Source organism: Trachinotus anak, unplaced genomic scaffold (genome assembly GCF_046630095.1).
Source record: "Trachinotus anak isolate AG129_WGS33_773 ecotype Australia unplaced genomic scaffold, CSIRO_AGI_Tana_v1 ptg000011l, whole genome shotgun sequence".
Lineage (NCBI taxonomy): Eukaryota > Metazoa > Chordata > Actinopteri > Carangiformes > Carangidae > Trachinotus > Trachinotus anak.
The window spans coordinates 3463593-3480735 of NW_027273862.1; the positions used below are offsets into that span (position 1 = coordinate 3463593).

At 40.4% G+C, this 17143-nt stretch overlaps 2 protein-coding genes across 4 annotated transcripts; one reads left to right on the forward strand and one right to left on the reverse strand.

The window, feature by feature from the left end:
* Positions 1-6777: 6777 nt before the first annotated feature.
* On the reverse strand, positions 6778-12425 carry LOC139627784 (synapse-associated protein 1-like). The gene is made up of 9 exons (XM_071488886.1): positions 12118-12425; positions 11671-11789; positions 11420-11486; positions 10274-10347; positions 10037-10176; positions 9700-9851; positions 7802-7851; positions 7531-7687; positions 6778-7435 (listed from the first exon to the last, which is right to left on the reverse strand). Exons 1-9 carry the CDS (start codon positions 12317-12319, stop codon positions 7305-7307), a joined length of 1092 nt encoding a protein of 363 aa, XP_071344987.1. The 5' UTR covers positions 12320-12425; the 3' UTR covers positions 6778-7304.
* Positions 12426-12692: 267 nt separating this feature from the next.
* phospho2 (phosphatase, orphan 2) lies at positions 12693-16837 on the forward strand. Of its 3 annotated transcripts, none has more exons than XM_071488889.1 (4): positions 12693-12775; positions 13378-13454; positions 13712-13806; positions 13934-16837. In XM_071488889.1, exons 2-4 carry the CDS (start codon positions 13384-13386, stop codon positions 14497-14499), a joined length of 732 nt encoding a protein of 243 aa, XP_071344990.1. In that variant the 5' UTR covers positions 12693-12775; positions 13378-13383; the 3' UTR covers positions 14500-16837. The 3 variants fall into 3 exon arrangements, with proteins under 3 accessions (XP_071344990.1, XP_071344988.1, XP_071344991.1); XM_071488887.1 differs by having other exon boundaries at positions 12746-13009; XM_071488890.1 differs by having other exon boundaries at positions 12754-12786.
* The last annotated feature ends 306 nt before the right edge of the window (positions 16838-17143 follow it).

Sequence of the window (17143 nt, forward strand, 5' to 3'; positions counted from 1 at the left end):
TATTATCCCTTTTAATAAATGGAAATACACCGGATGTTCATTTCTTGTACACCTGAATGAATGCCACCATGCTGCAACCTAGTATTCATTTTTTCTAATAATTCTTTCTTTCATTCTGGTTTTGACAATTTTGAAAGCGAGCTCATTTCCTGGTTTTCGTCCACTCCGTGTCTGCTGTGTCTGACTTGATCGTGTCAACGCAGCAGGGTGTAGCACGGGAAGCAGGGTGATGTGGATCTGGAGCACAGAGGAGGGGCTGCTGGGTTTAACGGAGGGAGCAATCTGTCATTGCATTTTCCAAAGCCACCTCGCAATCTAAGAAGCTGACAAACCTCTGTTTTACACATAGCCTTCAGTGTTTATTAATGAAGAAATAACCATTAAATGTCATTGTTATTGACCCATCATAACCCCTTATTCTATTAGGCCTTGCTATTGCACCTGTACTCCACCACAGTGTATAATTGGATTAATATTATTCATTGTAGCAAAGCTTTCTCCATTAAGACCTGGGTTTAAGTGAGAGTTCAATTCAGGATATTACATAAGTTCTCAAATAAGAGCTACTCGGACACTTTGGGAGCCTTATCAACCTATGTTTGATAGAGGAACACTCTAACTTTGTTATCTCCAAAAGCCTACACGGTGACTCCAGTGCATGATGTGCGGCTGCAGCAAGTTAGATAGTGGAGGAACTGTAGTACTGCTACTGAAGTGCCACATGCGGCTGGCATGCATCAGCTGTTACCACAGACCGCAGCTTCATCATGAGAGGGCTTTAAAGTTGTTGGCAGAAAAACAAAACAAAACAAAACAAGTAAAAGCCTCAACATGATATTAGGATCATCACTCGAACCACTGAAACACCTCTAACATTGTGCATATCGTTTCCTGTTACTGTAGAAAGAGAAGCTGTGATTGGATGTTTACACCAATAGATCGAGTCACTACAAAGCCATTTCCTGCTTTTCTGAATAGGTTTGAACTAGAAAACTCTTCCTGGGATCACATCACTATTCTGGCTGTGTTACAAGATATGAGCCAACAAGGTCTCAGGTTTTTGGTGTCAGGCCCTTTTGAAGTGAACCAAACACTGAAGCCACTGAAAGTAAGAACCTTACTGTAAGACTCATGCACATGTATGTTGGTTCATGAGCAAAAGCTTTTTGTGTGCACTGTATTGTGTTTGTACTTCATCCAAATAAGTATTCTTATTTTCCTTCAGTTAGTTTTATGTAAAGCGTGTGGTGTTTCCTTGCTAATGAATGTGGCGCACCTGAAGCTGCAGGTGATAAAGTAGGTTAATTTTTAAACCCACAATGTTATCTGATGACATTGTTCGTGCCTACCTGACCATTTAAAGCACATTTTCAGCATTAAATACTCTAAACTGAAATGCTTGAATGTAGGTGCATGTTTTATAGAGGGACAGAGGGGAGAGGGGTAGATTCAGCACCTGGTTCCTCTCCTCTGTTCAACTGTCTACGTGAGTGGTTAAGTGTGTGTGTGTGTGTGTGTGTGTGTGTGTGTGTGAGTGAGTGTGTGCATGTCTGGGGCAGGATTTGTCAGTTGAACTGTGCGGGCTGCAGTAATAAAGGAGCCACTGTCTCGGTGATGACAGGTGTGCTTGGAATCAGACACACACAGACACACAATGACCACAGTCACAGACAAAATTGGGAGTAAATTTGTGACCTAAAGCAGCTGCTGCTAGGGCGAAGGAAAGAAAGAGTGAAAGTGAAAAAAGGCTTGATGAAAAGGTGAGAGACAGGAAGACAGGGACAGAAAAAAAACTGAAAAAAGCAGCAAGAGACAGAGTGGGAGTCAGCAGACAAACTCAAGCCTACACAAGTTAGTTATCTTATCACCTATCTCCATAGCAGACACTGCTATGACTGGGGTCCTTCCTTAATGGATGAACTATTAGGCCTGGTGTTAACAGGGCAAGGTGCAGCAGAGCAGAAAATGTTTGTGAATGCTAGTTAGCAGCGAACAATGTCTTATTCTTCTATGCTGGCCCCAGAGCATGTAACGCAATCTCCTGTCACAACCTCCAAATATGGTCGAAAGGATCTGTGAGAGTTTGAACTTGAACAAAATAGCTTTGCGGTCTATCAAGTGTCACGGTCAAGTTGCATGGATGTCACCCTGACAGGAAATAAAACACAGCATTTTGTGCTTAGTATTTGTTTTAACATCCTGCTATTATGGTTTCTCACCAACAACGAAAAGATAATATCCAAAAGCAAATAACCTCAAGCACAAATATCATGTTGTTAATGATGGGCCCTGTCTGTGAATGACTGTTTTCAGTGTGACTGTGCAAATAAGCCGCAAAGTGAGGGGAAACACACACCTCTTTAGAATATGACAACACATAATACCAAAGGTATTAACAAATCCTGAGAAACATGTCGGTACTCCTGCACACACAAGGACTTACATTGTGTCTCTCAAATCCTCAAACTCAAAATCCTCTAAATATCTCAAGTTCACTTTCACTGAGGCTGAGGCACTCGTAGGAGCAACTTTCTTGTTAAATTCAGCAACAATGGCCTCGGAGCCTTTTGGGTCTCAGAGCTACATTCACTGTGGTTTAAATGACTTCACAGCTCTGCCATAAAAAAACAAAAGGCCACAGCATCCCCAGTGAAACAGCAGGGGTTCAAATCAGCTATACACCTGTCACAAGTTCAGCCATCCAACCACTCAGTTCACATCAGTCTGAAGTAAATGCAGCTTCAAGTTATTTCCTGCCCCATATTTATAATCTCTTTGTTTTCACTGAGTGTTTGAATCCTACCTTTTGGTCCTTTCATTTCAAGTGTCAGTATAAAGGTTGCCCTGGAGTCTGTAGAAATTTGTTAATTAGAGCATACTAGAATAGGCTATGCAAAAGCAATTTACAGTAGGACAACAGACATAATGTGTGATTACATACAGCACAGCACTGAGGAGATGATGAGGTATTAATAACAAACACTAGGTATACATCGTAGACCAACGCTAGGCCACAGTATCATGTGACAACGACTTGTTTCCTGAGTGAGTGTCTCCAGATTCAATGAGAGCTGCTTTTAGAGAGAGTAAACTAATATTAAAGTGCAGTTTACAAAGAACATCTTGTTCAGTTTCTAATATATTAAACTCACTTCACTTGTCATGAAAGCAAAGACAGGGTTTAGCAATTGAGCACCTAACTGTGAAATTTAATCACAAATACTAATGAATTTATGTGGTTTGAATTCCCCTCTTTGAGCTTTCTGGTACTTTGTGCAATTCAAACACTTTGAGCAGTGACTATATGAACATTTATAAATGAAAGAAATGGCTAAAATGGCTTGGTCGTGCCATCGGGCCTGTGTTTCCGAACGAGAGAAGAGAACAGGAAGTTCAGATGTGCGACAGGAAATCCTGGACACTTGGATTTTTGGTGAGAAAGAAAAAATGAAATCACCTCGTTGCAAATTTCAGATAGACGGTTTACAAAGTAAAATATTTCAATGCTATACATTTAAATGTAATCATTCAGTATTTGTAGTGATTAAATTTTACAGTAGGCATTCAGATGCTTATAAAAAAGTCAACTTATTTTAGCCTTTGTTGCCTTCCATAGTATTATATTATTATCATACTGGGACAAGTCTTTCTTTTCATCCTCAAACGTTACAGTGAACAGTAACCTTACAGTAGCAGAGCACCGTACATTTGAATTTAATTCAATTTCCGATATTTGCTTTTACACAGCATTGTGCTGATTTCTGTACTAACACCGGGAATGGTGAAAAATAGACCACAAAATGCTGAAATTCCTTGCTACAACTGGGCAACTGGTAACAACAGATTTTAAATGAGTGGCAGGTAGTCTGAGGAGTCATACAGCTTCACTCTTTAATAGCCTCTTTTCTCTATATTCTCCTCTTGCTTTCCTTTAAAACTCCCCCGTGACAGGAACAAACCTTTCCCTCTGTGTCCCGGCAGACTACAGAGAATGCTGCTTTATGGACCGTTGCTGTAAAATACTGCAAATTATACAGAACATTGGGCAGTTAATGAGGATTTGTTCCTCACAGCATATTACACGCCACAAATAAAACACAATATGTGATGTGTTTAGTCATTTCAGACAATCTAACAGGATTTTTATCGCTCATCTCTCTCTATTCTGAGATTCTCTTTGTCTGGAGAGCAGACAAGGAAATCTGCAGGCTATGTGGGCTAGACAGACAAACACACACACGTGCATACATAAACAGAAGCTCGCACACACACACAAACAGAAGCACATACACACAGGCCCACCTTTATGCATTATTAAAAGATTGTTAAACCAACATCACACACAGGCAATAAACCACACAAACGGGTCCTCATCTGCCGGGCTTCGTCTCCATGGTGACAAGTGTGTGTCCTGCTGGAGACCAGCTGGTGGACCCTGGCTGTGATGTTGCGATGGGAGTGATGTGTGTGTACGTGACAAAGGGAGACAAAACAAAGGGAGCACACACTGCAGCGTTGAGAATCAGCCTGTTTTTCCCATTATATGCGTGGACACACAGCTCAAACCACAGAAGCAAAAAGAAAGCACAGCGGTCATTAGCATATTGATCCATGTATTGATTACCACTTGCAAATGAGTATTTATTCTCCAATTCATTTTAGTATCTTTGCTGTGGTGGGAGTAGTGTTGACACTCCAGACAGCGCACCATCTGTTTCTGCCTCTCTCCTACAGAAATGTAGGGAACATGCAGAGACAGGTCTGTTTGGCACAAGCGGAGTTTTGTGTTTGTCTCGTTTGACATGATTACAGACTTTCTACTACCCAAACATCCAGGTCGGCTTTCCATCATTCCTTATTTACTTGCTCACTCTCTTCAAAGACTTTCCTCTCGCCCACCTCTGCAGTCAGACCTCATTCACCCACACATCCGACAACAGCAGTGCACATGTTGAATTTCATGCTCACAGAGTACAATAAGGTTGTATGAATATGGACTTTGCCTGGTATGATCATGTGACTGAAAGGGCTGCTACAAAAGTCCCCAGCCACACTGAAACTATGGGATGTTAAAATTGCACACTCAACATCTTGGACCTCTAAGACTGACTCTACACTCTATCAGACTGTCCCAAAAATTTTATTCAAATGACTGAAAGAGATGTGGCCAGAAGTGTTTTTTGTAGATTATTATGATGTCACAGTGAAGTTGAAGACCTTTGACCACTTGGATATAAAATGTCATCACTTCATTTTATCCTAACAGACATTTCTGTTAAATTATGTCATAAGTAGGGAATGAATGACCTTTGATCACCAAATTCAAATCAGTTGAATTCCCTCAAGGCATTCCTGACATATCATGTTCATAAGGATCGGATGGAAGAATATGCATGGACAGCCTGAAAGCATAAAGCCTCTGGTCCTGGCTGTTGCCGGCACAGCAGCATAAAAACAGCAGCTTTTCCTTTCAATACAGTCAAATGTGATATAAGCTGCAACAGCCAGGTGTAACTACACAAACAGCATAAGATAATTAATGGAGAAATTATGGAGATTTGATGTCTGGAATCGGTTCTGTATATAACAATGTTTCACTTGCCACACACTGCTAATTTGTTAGTGTTATTTGTGTTATATGGGCTAGACCATATACCATAGACTGTATATAAAAAGGCTACAACACATACAATAAGCAACATAAATGGACCTGTGAAAAGACATTTTAGAGAATGTAGTCTGTAGTGACAGCCATTCTACTATTTTGTACACCTCACCCAAAATGAGCTAAACAACAGACCACACTGTATTGCATTATACACATACATTATACACAATACAGTTCAGCAGCAGCACAAACTGCGGCCTCGTAAATGATGATGCAGTTGAATAAACGGCTCTTTAACACAGTTTCAACAAAAACTGAACATTATAACCTTCATGAAGGAGAATTAACCACAGGACTGTTGCATTAGACTACATTAGTTTTAGCTAGCTGTACCTGATAAACTGACAACTGATATATAAAAGTATGAAGACATCTTTGTAGTCTTTGTAAGTCTGTAGTCTGTGGGGGTCATTTTGCCCGCATGGTTTGGCTCCACTTGTCCCCATAAGAGGGAAGGGTCCCTGCAAAGAAATACAAGGTTGGTGAGTGATCACCTTTATCACTTTGCTGATGGGAGTGGTCTCTTCCAGGCTGACACTGCCCTCATCCACAGGACTCGAGGCGTCACTGAATGATTTGATGTGTATGAAACTGGAATGAATCATATGCTATGGGCTTCACAGTCACCAGATCTCAACACCTTGAACACCTATGGGAGATTTAGGACCTACGTGTTAGACAGCACTGTCCACCATCATCATCATCATCATCATCATCAAAAAACCAAACGAGGGAACATCTTTTGGAGGTGTGTTGTTCATCCAGTAGAGTCCAGAGACTGGGAGAATCAATGCCAAGGAGCACTGAAGCTGCTCCGGCAGCACACTGTGGCCCGACACGTTGATAAGACACTTTATATTGTTTGTTTTTTTTCCTTTGATTTGTGTTAGTAACGTGTTGTGACATGTTTAATGATGATGACCTAACATCATATCCATAATCCATAATAAATAAATATTTATTAAAGCATGAATGATAAAAGAGAAAATACACAGTATTTCAGTTGCAGTGGAAACAAAGTAAAGAAGAAATGCTGACAGCAGGTTAGTTCAAAATGTGTCACAAAATGTAAAAGCAGATAAGAAAGGGGAATGCAACTTGAAGTTAAGTATAGTGTTATAATCATCTTTATTTACATAAATGTAACTTTACATTTGACTTTATTGTACTAGAACTATACTAAGACTTTACTTTACAACCCACCGCAAAGCAGCAGTGGAAACAAAGATAAAATTGGATGCAGATCTGTGATTTTCACCAAAACCTCTCCATTATAAAATTCATGGTACTTGTACTGGAGCGCCCTCTAGCAGCATTTCCCATCCAGAACAGAAAAAAATGGGGGGGGGGGGGGGGGTGGATAAAACCAAATTAGGAAGGAGTAAAGCAGTAGAACTTCACTAACACATCTGAACATAACCACTGCTTCCAGCAGAGGTGACGCACTCTTGCTATAACTGGATCTACACCTTCATCAGTTTAGAGGAGAATGTTTACAAGACAGTAATCACCGCTGGGTGGGGGCAGAGGATGTGGAAGTTCATCCTGTTGTGCATCACTGGTCACTGATTCATCACTACTCATCCATTCTGGGCCAGATCACTGCCTGTACAGGAGACAGGCACATGGTAGCTGTCTAGCTGTCGTCAGCCTGGAGCATCTTCTCGATCTCTTGATCCCACTGGTCGTCTTTGTTGTCTGACTCGGTCACCACCTCGTACTCCTGAAGCTCTTGCTGCAGCTCCTTCTCCCAGTCTGCTGACTCGTCTGGATGAATGGAAAGGTTGTGAGCAAGAAAATTATTTTCCCTTGAATTTAATTTTACACAAGACAATCACAGAACATGGTGTTATAAAACTGACCGTCAGGAGAGGGGATGCTCTCCTTCTTATCCAGCACCAGCTGCTCCATCTCTTTCCTCAGGTCCTCCTGGTTGATGGCCGTTGAGTCGAAAGCATCGCTCACAAACTCTGACACTCCAGGACTTGTGGACATCTCCTCCTCTTCCTCCTGAGGCGGCTGGAGATGATGTGGACAGGATTGACAAATCAGTTCACTGTTCGACTCTTCCTGAGGTTTTAGAATGATGCTGGGGGATATTAAAGACACGCACCCACACCCACACAGTCTTACCTTCTGTATGTCACTGATCGAAACTGGTGGGGTTTTGGGTCTGACTGTGTCTGTGAAGTAAAATAATACAGTACTGTTAGTTTTACATATGCAAATCATAGTCTGTTGTATGCTTGACTCTGTGCTCTATGGCTTTCCCCTGAAAACACAGAGTAGCAGTCTCATTAACAGCAATGACAACCTGAGCTAATAATGAGGTCAAGAAGTGAACACTTTCTTTTCATTGCTTTTAGCACAAAAAAATAAACTTCCTAATATCACTCTCATCACAGATGGTCTCTGATTAAAAACCTTGAGCTCCACCTACAGAGCTCAGTAATGCTTCACACATACTCGCCCGTTTCACATAATTAAAGAGTGTAAAGAGAATAGACCCGGGGCCAGATGTATAAACAACGTGTAAGTACAAAAATAATACATACACCATTTCCCACACATTAACTGTGAGGAGACTGAATATTAAATGTGTGATGAGAACGTGTGAATACTTCAGACCAAGATTTTTTTTTCTAATATCAGAGGTGATGAGGTGCAAATGATAAATCAGGCAAAGGATGGAATGTAAAAAACAAAACATTATTTCACTGACTGCCTGATATCTTTTCTATTTCTGAAGGTCTTTTTGGGGCATTTTTATGCCTTTATTTGACAGCAACAGTGGGGAGAGACAGAGTAGGGGAGTGACTTGCAGTAAGCGGTCTGGCTGGCCAGCTGTGGTGGAACTGAGAACCTGTTGCTGTGGGCTGACTGTCTGGCAGATTTACACGTGTAAAAAGTGTAAAATGTCAATCAAAGGCACATGTGTAAACCTCAGGTGTGAAGCGACCTGTGAAGTCTGTTTTGAAGCCAGCGCTGAATCACTGACTGATCTTTCTGACATTTGACAGTGGTGACAATCACCACAGATGACGAGTGAATTATGTTCGTACACATGTATCATTTATGTGAATTAATGACACAGGTGCAATAAAAAACCCCTCACATCTTTTCAATGACAGGTCTGATGAGCAGTGGATAAGGCTGACGTATTGATATGTAAACATAGAGGATTAAGCACATGTCCACGTCTGTTTATTGCAGACTAATCAGTCTCATGCACGTGAACCTAGTTCAACAATGATTTCTAGAGATTTCTAAAACATACTTTATGACTCTGACGAAAACAATGTGTACATTGTGTGCCCCTGTGATCCCCATGATCCTACCCAACACCTGCTGCTAAATTTATTGTAATTAATAATAATAATTTTACTTTTATTAGCTATCAGTAATACCATACTTATATCAGCAGCAGCATTATAGTTACCATTATTATTATTGTTGTTGCTGTTACTGCTGCCACTATCATTATTACTATTATTGCTTGGTGGTCTTTTTCCCCTGCAGTCTCTCTTGCTCTCTCTCTCTCTCATCCTGTCTGTCCTTCTTCCTCACTCCCTCTCTCTGTCTCTCTCAACCTGATTGGTCGAGGCAGAAGGCTGCCCACCCTGAGTCCGGTTCTGCTCAAGGTTTCTGCCACTTAAAGGAAGTTTTTCCTGCCACTGTCGCCAAGTGCTTACACAATAAAGAGAAGGTCTAGACCTCCTCTATTAGAAAATGCCTTGAGTTAACTTCTGTTGTGAATTGGCGCGATAGAAATGAAAGTGACTTGACTTGACTGCACATATTTCTGGAGTTTTAGTCATGAATCTCCAGAGAGTTTTATGCATTTTGTTGCTGAAGTTCACTGTTGAAGTACCACCCATTTAAAAGCATACAGTTGTATAAACATACATGTTGAAGCATATTTGATATCGTCCATGTGTACTCAAAAAAAACCCCCAAAAAAAACAAATGCAGTGGCCCCTGTTGGTGTAACAGGTGAAATGACCCTGCAGGGCCTATCTGCTGTGTCTGACCTGTTAAGACGACGTCCTCAGGTGAAACACCGGCCCCTCTGTCCTCGCCGTCCTTCTGCTGCTGCTGGGCTGCCAGCGCTGTGAGCTGAGCCGACTGCTTGATCAGAGACACCCGGTAGAAATAATTCCTCCAGAACACCTCCTCCTTCACACTGTTGATCACAAACACATCACCATCACCATCCAGTCCGTGATTTCATTCCAATTATAATTCCACAGGATTAAGTAAGTGTGTCCTGTTAACACACCTGCAGAAACAATCACGTAATGTAAAATGTATACTGTACCCACACACACACAAACACACATGCGCACACACACGCGGAACACTACTGACTGTTTGGGAACCAGGTCGAAGCGCATGCGGTTAAGGAGCTGGTCTTCCTCCAGCATCACTGCAGCCAGGGGATACATCTGCTCCATTTCAAAGTGGAACTGGACACCAGCTGGGGGGTCCCGCAAGAAGTTCCTCTTGTCCTGGAATCAATTGTTATATTATAAACAATTATTTCACTGATAATAAGAATCTCACACACATAACACATTCATAAACTGTAGCCATGTCTTTGCTTACAGCTGACAGAGCAAGGATCTGTTGCTGGATCGTCTCTTCCTCATTGTAGCCGACCCAGGGAGGCACTGCTGCTTCTAGATATACACACACACACACACACACACACACACACACACACACACACACACACAGTTTTGGTTATCTGCAAAAAAAAATCCCTCCAACCCACTAAAGCGCTCTGTCAATAACCTGTTTATAGGGTACAACAAATAAAGTCTGATAGTAAAAAAAAAAAAAATGAATGACCATATTACACTTGCAGGAAATCAGGAGGATTTTAAATCGCTACCACCGATGAAAAAAAAAATCACTGACTGGAAATTTCTGACTATTTATCAACATGCATTTGCAACTCTTGGACAGAACACTAACTCTCATAAAGCACTTTACGGGTCATGATTTTCATGCATCCTTATACATATTTGATTCAGTTACAGGAGGTTATTCCCATGTATATACTGTACTTGCATGTATAAATGTTCATTACATACTGTATATGCTACATGACTAGAATTCTACTAGTTATCAGGAGTGTTTTTATCATATAGTCTTTTTCTGTAGAGTCTAATTGTGCTTTAGATATAGTTTTCCCATGTGAGTCTTTGTCGTTTTGTTGCTATTGTCTCAGGAAGTCTGACATCTGATGTTGTATTTTTAAGGATCATTGTTTACACTTACTAGTGTGTAAGTGTGCTTTATAGCACCTGTGGTCAAATTACTAAAATGTTAAAAATATACTTCACCCAAAATCTGTATTTGATCACATTATGTTCATTTAACATGTGTAGCAATAAAGTTTTCACTTTGCTCCATCACTGAGAACAGAAGCTGGTGTCAGTTTGGATTATCAGTGATTACAATGGATTCCAGTATTGACAGACACATTTTGGAAGGAGAACCAGTTCAAGTGGTTATGAAAACTACAAATCCTCATCAGTCCAATAAAGCTGCATTAATACTCAGTTAATCACTTAATTGTTACTTTACCAACACTGTCTCACCATTTTCTCATCAAGAATACTGAGGCGTACTCACCAGTGTTTCCCACAATAAACCGTGATATGACTTCACTGGATTCAAAAATCTATTTCAGAGATGTTACTTGTCCATTTATTGTCAACAAGATTCTTTCCCTTCTGAATTTACCTGATTTTTTGGATTTCTTCTCTTGGACAAACTTCTCTTGCTCTTTTTGGAAGTCTCCAAGAAAAGTCTGCAAATATACAAGTGTAATACACACCGTAAACACACATGCATTAAAACACAGCGTTACACTTTAAATTGAGGAAAGGTGTCCATGACAACATGAAGCAAAATCTCTGTTATGCCACACATGAACCCAGAGGTGTCTTCTTAATGCTGCAGAACTTGTCAAACAAGCCAAGAGAGCAACATGCCTTGTCTATGATGCCGTCAATCTTCCCTTCTTCCACAGTCTTCTTGATGGTCTGAGCTGTCTCTACCATTGACTCAGAAATCTTCTTAGTGGCACTGGAGGCAAAACTGAAGAAGTAGCCTTCAGATGGAGCAGGAAGAGGAGGCAATAGCGTGGTTAACAATAGCATCTCTTATTTGTTTGTCAAAAAAAACATCACTACAACATAAATCAGAAGACTTCCAAGTGAGTCCTTGACAACAAACAACAAAGCTGAAGACGAAACCTCAGTTAGGAGAATAGGCTCAGGAAGCATTTCACCAAGAACTACAATCTACTGATTTAATGGATTTACGAGGAGCTAACAACCAAATCCCGAGACCACAGACAGCCACACTGTCAGATTACGTTAAACAAAATAAAACAAAAAACAGCAAGGATAATTTCAGACGAATCGCTCCTTTCTCACCGCCCAGTCCTTTGCCGAGCTCTGGGTCCTCCGGGGTTGCCTGCGGTTCTCCGTCCTGGTCAGCTGGCTGCTGTTTGTTTACCTCGTTTTGTGCCTCCACCACCTTCTCTTCCTGCTGCACACGCAGGGTTTCTTCGTCATCCGACGTCTTGGTGTACGTCGGGTTCTCCAAACCCAACCACGTCCCCAAACCTTTGAACATGTTGTTTGACACAAAACAGCTTCTGAAAAGAACAACAATGTGGACAGTGGGTGATTCTTGACTTTATGCAACCAGGAACTAAAACGACAGCTTTTCTTCTTCTGTTCTTATTTCATGTGCAGTTCAAGCCGCTCATCACTGCCACGCAGCGGCCAACAGGCGGAGTGGCGCCGCGCTCTGGGCCAACGCTTAACTGGGACACGTTCGCTGCTTTTGTCGGATATAATAACAAAATATAATGCAACACCTGCATTCAATTTTATCACACATTGTTCACTGCAACAAGCCTAGCATATTAGGTCAAAGTATTGAAGGTGATACAATGTCTTGAATTGTATGTTTATATGTGTACTGTACCAGCAGGTGGCGGTAATGAGCCCACAGTTGTAGCACAGCTTGTAACACAGCAAGACGAAGAAGAAGACCGAGCCGTGGACTAATGCCGGGCGGGCCGAGGTCAGTTTGCTGTCAGTTTGCCGGTTCCTATAATATAATGTGATTTATGTCTCTTTGCATTGGATTTAGTCTAGTACAGAAATTATTGTAGTATACGTCGTTCCTCTTAAGCCTGATCTGAATTGTCGGAGCAGAATTGTAATGGAGGCATTAGCCGGTCTGCTAGGCCGTTTACTTGGAGGGAGAGGAAGTTACACCGGACTCCTTATAAAAAACCTAAAACATAAGAACATAGTAAGTTTAAACTTAAACTTTATAGAGAATGGGAAATAACTCAGAACATTTCAGGATAAAGTGGTGTATTGTAATTCAATCGGCATATAAGGGAAAGCGAATAATTGAATTAAAAGAGTTGCTTGGTGTAGTTTATTGGGGTCAGTTATGGTTTGTAAGATAACGCGAACTTGGTTGACTGTAATAAACAGATTAAACAAAGAGACAGTTTCATATACCAGTTCAGGCCTAATGCCAGGGCTGGACTGCGCAAACACGCCTCATACGCTTTTTTTTCCGACAAGAATATCACGAAAGAAGTAAGTTTTCTCATACTCCTACCAGGTCTTATTGTACAGTCTGTTTGAAACACTTATGTCCATTTCCAGGTGAAAATGAAGACTCTGATGGTGTTTGATTTTGACCACACTGTGGTCGATGACAACAGTGATACCTGGGTGGTCAGGTAAATAATATATTAAATATTGATCTATTCAATGAATTCATCACTATAAAATCCAGTAGAAATCACAAGTAAAGTTTATGTTTTTTATACTGCAGAATGTATAAAAAATCTACAAGAGCCTGGCTGCAAGACTGTTTTAGATGAAAATACCATACTGACAGATCCACAGATGAAACAAGATTTAAAAAAATATTTTAATTGAAAGCAACATCACTGTTTTTTTCACGGTTGATCTTTTTTTTTTTTTTAATTTTCAGGTGCCTTCCAAGTCAGACTCTTCCTGACTCTGTCAAGAGTTCCTACAAAAAAGGCCACTGGACAGAGTACATGGGCAGAGTGATGAACCACATAGGTGAGAATTATTTGTTGGCCAAACGTTCTCTCATACATGCATAGGACTGCACGAATAACATTTTACAGCTTACTTACAGCTGGCTGATTCTTCAGTTCTCTGATCTTTTTTTTGTCTGTCCATCCAGGAGACCAGGAGGTCAGCCCAGAGAAGGTCCAAAGCGTGATGGAGACCATACCCTTCACAGCAGGAATGACAGACCTGCTGACATTCATATTACAGAATAAAAACACCATTGACTGCATAGTCATCTCTGACTCCAACACCATGTTCATAGACTGGATCCTCCACGCGGCTGGGCTCCAGGCAGCTGTCGACCAGGTTTTCACCAACCCAGCTAAGTTCAATGAGCGTGGGTACATGGAGGTACAGTGCTACCACTCTCATGAATGTGATCGATGCCCCGTCAACCTCTGTAAGAAAAAAGTCCTGGAGTGTTACCTGTCAGGGCAGTCTGGTGGAGGTGTGGAGTATGAGCGGGTATTTTACGTGGGAGATGGTAGGAATGATCTCTGCCCTTCTTTCTGTCTGAGAGGGCATGATGTTGTGATGCCCAGGAAGGGGTACAGCCTGGAGAAACTGCTGGCCCAACTGGAAGGTCAGGAAGATAACACCTCCTTGAAAGCTAGAGTCTTTGCCTGGAGCAGCGGCACTGATATCCTCCAGGAACTGAAAGCAAGTATGCAGTTGTAGGAAGGGCCCATGAAGTAGAATACTTGATCGGGCTCTATTTTTAATATATTGAGTATATTGAGTTTGCACTGGAGGGGCCACTTTCTGCTCCCTCTAATTGGTAACAATTTTTGGCACATTTTCAGGACAGTATTTATAATTTTAAAAGTACAGTTCTAATCAAGGGGAATGCAGGCATGTTAGCTCAATTGCAATACAAATGATTCAGTTGTTATATTTAGTATTGTTATCTGGGGTCTTATTCCAGACGCAGGGAATAACTTTACACTCCCAAGAACGGGGTTTACAGAAAAGCACCTGTTCAAGACGTAAGCTTGAATGAATAATCAAACCTGGCATGCTGAAGGTAACCCAGTATTTAGTAGACTTCTTTTAGTGCATTACCAGAATATTTTTACATTTTAGGAAATATGCCTATTTGCATATTACACAAAATATAAAGCTACAGCCAGTGGCCAATTAGCTTAGTTTGACGTGAATACTAGAAGTAGGGAAAACAGCTAGCTGTAGAGCTAAATAACATATTATATCTCCTTTCACTTGTTTATTGAATCCAGACTATTTGGGATATAATAATGTTTAGGGTTAATTACTAATAATTACCCAAACAAGAAAAAGAAGATATAACATGTTTTATATTTACTGTTACAGGTGCCCATAGGTGGATTTTATTTCCTTTGGACAGAGTCAGGCTCGGTGTTTCACCCATTTCCCATTTTTTGCTAAGCTAAGCTAATCAACTCCTGGCTCCATCTTCATACTTAACAGACTGACTTGATAGTGATATCGTGCTTCAAGTTAGCCACCAAGACTGGAAAAAGGTGTTATTTCCAAGTAACTCTTCTTTTAAGGGTATCTTAACCCCAGGCTAGTTTAGCCAGCAGGGGTTACCATGTTCCTGCCATTCTGAAGCATAATATTTTGTCCACCCCTTCAGTACTTAATGTCATTGCAATGATAATATGATCTCAAGTAAGAGTTTTATAAATATCAGTTGTCACATCAGTTATGTGTAAAGTCTTTGCAGTGTTTCAGCCCATTCAGTACGCTTTTAACAATACGTTAAACACAAATACACCTTATTGGCGTGTTTTTGGTGTAGTGGAAATTCAGTTGCTACAGATCTTTTCTTTTACAGCAGACATTTTGTGTTGTCATAGTAGGGGCGCAGGTGTTTCTTGTAATATCAACAGTGGCTCCAATATCCCAGTAAGCCATGATGGTGTGACAGTGAGCCAGTATGAACAATACCAGGAACCTGAAACTGAAGCAGCTAAATGGAATTCAGCCATTATTCATTAGTGGTACCAGTGCTTTTCCTGGTATGACATGACAAAATGTCTTCAGTGAAAAAGGCATAATATAGTCAATAAATCTCACTTTAGATCAGGGCTGTAGCCACCACTGTTAATATAACACCTCTCACATTAACTTAGTTCAGTTCCTCACATAAGATTAAAGAGATTAAACAGTATTTACACCATTCAAACATCTTTCTAGTTTCTAGAAAGCACAAACTATCTTGCCACAGGAATTGTTAATAATATGTCAGAGTTGTATAATGTTACCTAATCTTACAGCTGAAACTATTAACATCACTTCTAAAATGAGTCACATTGCACAAACCCTTTATTTTATGATCACACTGTAGGAGAACACACATAACTGAGCGAATTATATTAGTCACAGCTGGAGTTTGGATTTATTAGACCATTATACTTTCATTCTTTATGCAGTGTCTCTAATATGTGCTGCTCTGTGGCTGTAAACATCTCTGCCCTCAGTGATTTTAACCATTTTACATCTCAGGTCTGTGATTTGAAGTCACATATGAAGCTACCTGTGTAAAATGTGTAAATCAGGTTTGGATTAAACTGATCATGTTAAGTCTGTGTTGATTCTATTGGACATTTTAAAATAAATGAACAAGAAGTCTGGGTTATTTTAGCCTTGTTATATGATACCCAGCAGGTTTACTGAGTCATGTGGATAACCTTTAAAATCCTGAACCATTGTTTTTACATCCGTCCATCTATGCTTCACGTGTTTGAGTTGAGAAGGTTTCAGGTCTTATTCAGTAATAATATCCAGATAACCAAGAAACTGTCCTAGATAATATTGGAATAGTCTTGGCTCTTGATCCAGGTGTTTTATAGCCAATATACAGTATATTATCTGGACTGAGTCCAGTATTTCAAAGGACCATTAAATGTTCATAAAAACACAGGCAGTGAGAGATTTATTGTTGACACTGACACACAGCAACATGCTAAATTGTATTTTTTTATTCTTACTGTTATAATTCTAATGATGCAATTAAAACCACAAACCTCTTGGATCCGTGTTTTTTCTTTATGTACTGCTCACTGAGTGACCACTGTGAGAGACTCCTGTACACACAAATGCAATGAAACATCAGTGTTACAGTCCAATATTTATTAATGCCTTTGTGAAACAGCTGTTGGATTTCATTGTTATATTTTTATACCTTTTTACATCATATGTATAAATGGAGTGGGCAGTAATACAAACACATAAAACAATCCATTAGATGTTTGAGCCATGAAGACAGACACCCCCATAGACATCTGAAAACAGGCATGCATTTTCAGACAGCACAGGGAAGAGTGTATCAGCCTTTATT

What these genes read in the sequence shown, in the direction of transcription:
- phospho2 (XM_071488887.1), top strand. Translation starts at nt 12,917, where the DNA reads ATGGAGGCATTAGCCGGTCTGCTAGGCCGTTTACTTGGAGGGAGAGGA. An exon ending in ACCTAAAACATAAGAACATA is followed by an intron (nt 13,010 to 13,377) that starts GTAAGTTTAAAC and finishes GTCCATTTCCAG; the next exon opens with GTGAAAATGAAGACTCTGAT. An exon ending in AGTGATACCTGGGTGGTCAG is followed by an intron (nt 13,455 to 13,711) that starts GTAAATAATATA and finishes TTTAATTTTCAG; the next exon opens with GTGCCTTCCAAGTCAGACTC.
- LOC139627784 (XM_071488886.1), bottom strand. Translation starts at nt 12,319, where the DNA reads ATGTTCAAAGGTTTGGGGACGTGGTTGGGTTTGGAGAACCCGACGTAC. An exon ending in TTGACGGCATCATAGACAAG is followed by an intron (nt 11,487 to 11,670) that starts GCATGTTGCTCT and finishes GTATATTTGCAG; the next exon opens with ACTTTTCTTGGAGACTTCCA. An exon ending in TGAGGACGTCGTCTTAACAG is followed by an intron (nt 7,852 to 9,699) that starts GTCAGACACAGC and finishes TTTACTTCACAG; the next exon opens with ACACAGTCAGACCCAAAACC.